The sequence below is a fragment of the Apiospora phragmitis genome (genome assembly GCF_038363925.1).
Source record: "Apiospora phragmitis strain CBS 135458 chromosome Unknown utg000013l:1.0-2965645.0:1.0-2969333.0, whole genome shotgun sequence".
Classification (NCBI taxonomy): Eukaryota; Fungi; Ascomycota; class Sordariomycetes; order Amphisphaeriales; family Apiosporaceae; genus Apiospora; species Apiospora phragmitis.
The window spans coordinates 2,170,539-2,173,735 of record NW_027117413.1 but is presented as its reverse complement, the minus strand read 5'-3'; the positions used below and the strand labels follow the sequence as shown (position 1 = coordinate 2,173,735).

The following is a 3,197-nucleotide window of genomic DNA, read 5'->3' as shown; positions in this document are numbered from 1 at the left end:
TATCCACCTGTTCTCGGGCTGTTCCATTCGTGTGGCCTAAAGAGGCCCAACCATCTGACATAGGCTTTCGGATAAGCATCAATTCATGCTATGATGTTCGGAAGTCTTTGGCAGTTGCTGGGGCCTGCCGCCTTCTACTACGCAGCCAGGGTAAATTTAACTCGGTTACTCTAACAAAGACACCTGGCGAGGGTAGTTGAGCAAAATGCAACTTGCGTCATAACCGCCATCAGTCGCTGTTTGTAGGTTACGTCAGTTTAAATGAATGTTTGCCAACGGACATGTGTTATCATTGCTGCAATTAGCAAGCAGACTCTTGCCTTAGGTGAAGTGGCCTTCACAAGGCTCTTGGTTCACTAGATCTAGCCCTGAATGTCATAGAGCTCGATATGTTGCCAACGCTCGTTGAGTAATGAGCTGGCTGTTTTGGTGGACTGCTCCGGTGGCCTTGAGTACGTGAGGCGGCAGTCACGATAGGATCAAGTTTAGATTTTCGACGTATAGGATCACCATTCCAATCCATCCTCAGATCTGGCCATGCAGTATTAGTCTTGGTTGTAATGTTCATACTCGATATATCCTGCCAAATTGAATTCGTATTTTGGAATGAGCAACATGGGCGCAGGTGGCTCTGCATGATGTTACCTTGGAAGAGCTCTATGGATTATGTAACCCAGAAGCGAAAAGCAGGAGCTAGCCGATGACATGTATGCCCCACGGGCTTTTGAGGCTTGAGCTGCACTGATTTGATAAGATAATGAATGAATGTTATTTGGGCTGATTGGGATGACCATACTCCGTATTCCGTAGACGCGGAGCAACCCACCCACCGTTTCGCGGCGGCGCAAATCAACAATCAAATCAACAACCTACCTTATACAGACTACACAGCAACCTCGCGACCACGCAATCCAACCACGCGAGTGGCACATGTTGCTCTCCCCAGCGGGACGGCCATCTCCAGCATGGAGAAGTCCAACATGGAGAAGTTCTTGAGGGACTGGCGGCAAGATGCGCTCAACAAGGCCCAATATGAATCCGCCATCTTCATCGGCGATAAGCTCCTAGCCCTGACAAGTTAGTCGCTCAAGTCAATTCAAGCCCATGGAAGTTGAAACAGTCCAACTAACTGCTCTTGCCCTCCTCTAGACCACGACAACGATGCGTTTTGGCTAGCCCAGGTCCATTTCGCCACGGGAAACTATACGCGAGCCCAAGCCTTCCTCTCCAAACAAGACCTCATCAGTCGCAGTCCGGCATGTCGCTACCTGGCCGGTCACTGCTTCATCCGACAGTCGCGATACGACGAAGCACTCGCCGTGCTGGGCGAACGGAACCCGACACACCTCATCAATAACCCGGCCCACAAGCGAAAAGTCCAGCATAACGGCGGCCACGCCAAGGGCGCGACCAAGGCCCTCAAGGGATCCGACAGCTCTGACGAAGACGTGGCTAACCGCCGCTTCGAGGCTGCCATGTGTTTCTTGAGGGGATATGCTACGCGAAGCAGAACGCTTTCGATCGCGCCAAGGAATGCTACAAGGACGCCGTCCGCATCGACGTGCAGTGCTTCGAGGCCTTTCAGCAGCTCATGAAGAACTCGCTGATGTCGCCCGACGAGGAGTGGCAGTTTCTCGAGTCGCTCGACTTCGACGCCATCACGGTATCCGGCGATCCTTCGTCGTCTCAGGAGGCCGCCGAGTTCACCAAGATGCTCTACACCACGAGATTATCCAAATACCGGCACCCGGGCGCCTTCACGACCGCCGCCGAGACGCTATCAACGCACTACAACCTGGCGTCCAATCCAGATCTTCTGCTTGCCCGGGCAGATCTTCTATACACGCAATGCAGATACAGGGACGCCCTGGCCATTACGGAATCCATTTTGCATGGAGACAAGTACAACTTCAGTATATATCCTCTGCACTTGGCCTGTCTCTACGAGCTGAAAATGAAGAATGTGCTGTTCCTGGTCGCACATGACCTTGCCGACAGCCACCCCGAAGAACCCTGCACCTGGCTTGCGGTTGGTATCTATTATTTCTCTATCGACAAAATCGCCGAGGCGCGCCGTTATTTTAGCAAAGCCAGCATGATGGATGCCCATTTCGGTCCCGCCTGGATTGGGTTTGCCCATACATTCGCTGCTGAGGGAGAGCATGACCAGGCAATATCAGCCTACTCCACGGCCGCGCGGCTCTTCATGGGCACACATTTACCTCAGGTGTTCCTGGGCATGCAAAACCATGCCCTCAACAACATGACCTTGGCCGACGAGTTCCTAAAGACCGCCTACGGCCTTTGCAAGACCGACCCGTTGCTGCTGAACGAAATGGGGGTGGTGTACTACCATCAAGACCGGCCGCAGGACGCTGCGACATTGTTCCTCAAAGCTCTCGAAATCGCCGAAGACATCGACTCGGAGCCGTCGGCCTGGCTAGCAGCGCGCACAAACCTCGCACAGGCGTATCGCCGTGCCAGGCGTTTCGAGGAGGCACTCGAGCAGTTCGACGAAGTTCTACGGCTGGGCGGTAAAGACGTCGCCGTGTTCTCGGCCAAGGGCTTGATCTTCCTCGAGCAGGGCCAGCCCGAAGAGGCCGTCGTCGTGCTGCACCGGGCGCTGGCCATCAGCCCCCAGGACCCCATCGCCACGGAGCTGCTGAACAAGGCCCTCGAGGAGTCGGCCGGTGTGGAGCTGCCGTCCGACGACGGCCAGACGGAAGCGCTGGACGGACTGGAAAGGGCGGTCAGGAAGATGAAGGGGCCGCCGACCGTGCGAGTACCGGGACAGCCTGGAGTCCTGACACGGGGCAAGGGACGAGTGTCTAGGGGCAATCGTAGGATCATGGGCCTACGTGATGACGATGGCGCCATGGAAATGGCTGATGACTATTAATGATTTGTCAATGCAACCGAGAGGGACCCACGTTGCATGGCGTTCTACCCATTTGCTGGCGTCACGGAATACACTCAGGTTTAGGGGGCTCATACGGAAAGGCAGCATTGAAACCCGACATAATTAGACAAATGCATGCATACGTGCATAGGAAGGAAAAAAGCAATTCTCGAGTAAGCAAGACCTAACTAAGTTTAATCATCCCCATGAACGGCATACGCCGCATGAATAGGTTATCATTGCGATGGGGTCCGAGGCCTGAATGTTTGGAACGCTATAAGTGAGTGAGGCGACCAAG

The 3,197-nt window shown here is 54.2% G+C and overlaps 1 protein-coding gene across 1 annotated transcript; it reads left to right on the top strand.

Annotated features, from left to right (window-relative positions):
* Positions 1 to 965: 965 nt before the first annotated feature.
* Positions 966 to 2,899, top strand: PG994_014399 (uncharacterized protein; the record flags this gene model as incomplete). The annotated part of the gene is made up of 3 exons (XM_066865808.1): positions 966 to 1,077; positions 1,150 to 1,448; positions 1,511 to 2,899. The coding sequence occupies 3 exons, from the start codon at positions 966 to 968 to the stop codon at positions 2,897 to 2,899; spliced, it is 1,800 nt and encodes a 599-aa protein (XP_066708937.1).
* Between the last annotated feature and the right edge of the window lie 298 nt (positions 2,900 to 3,197).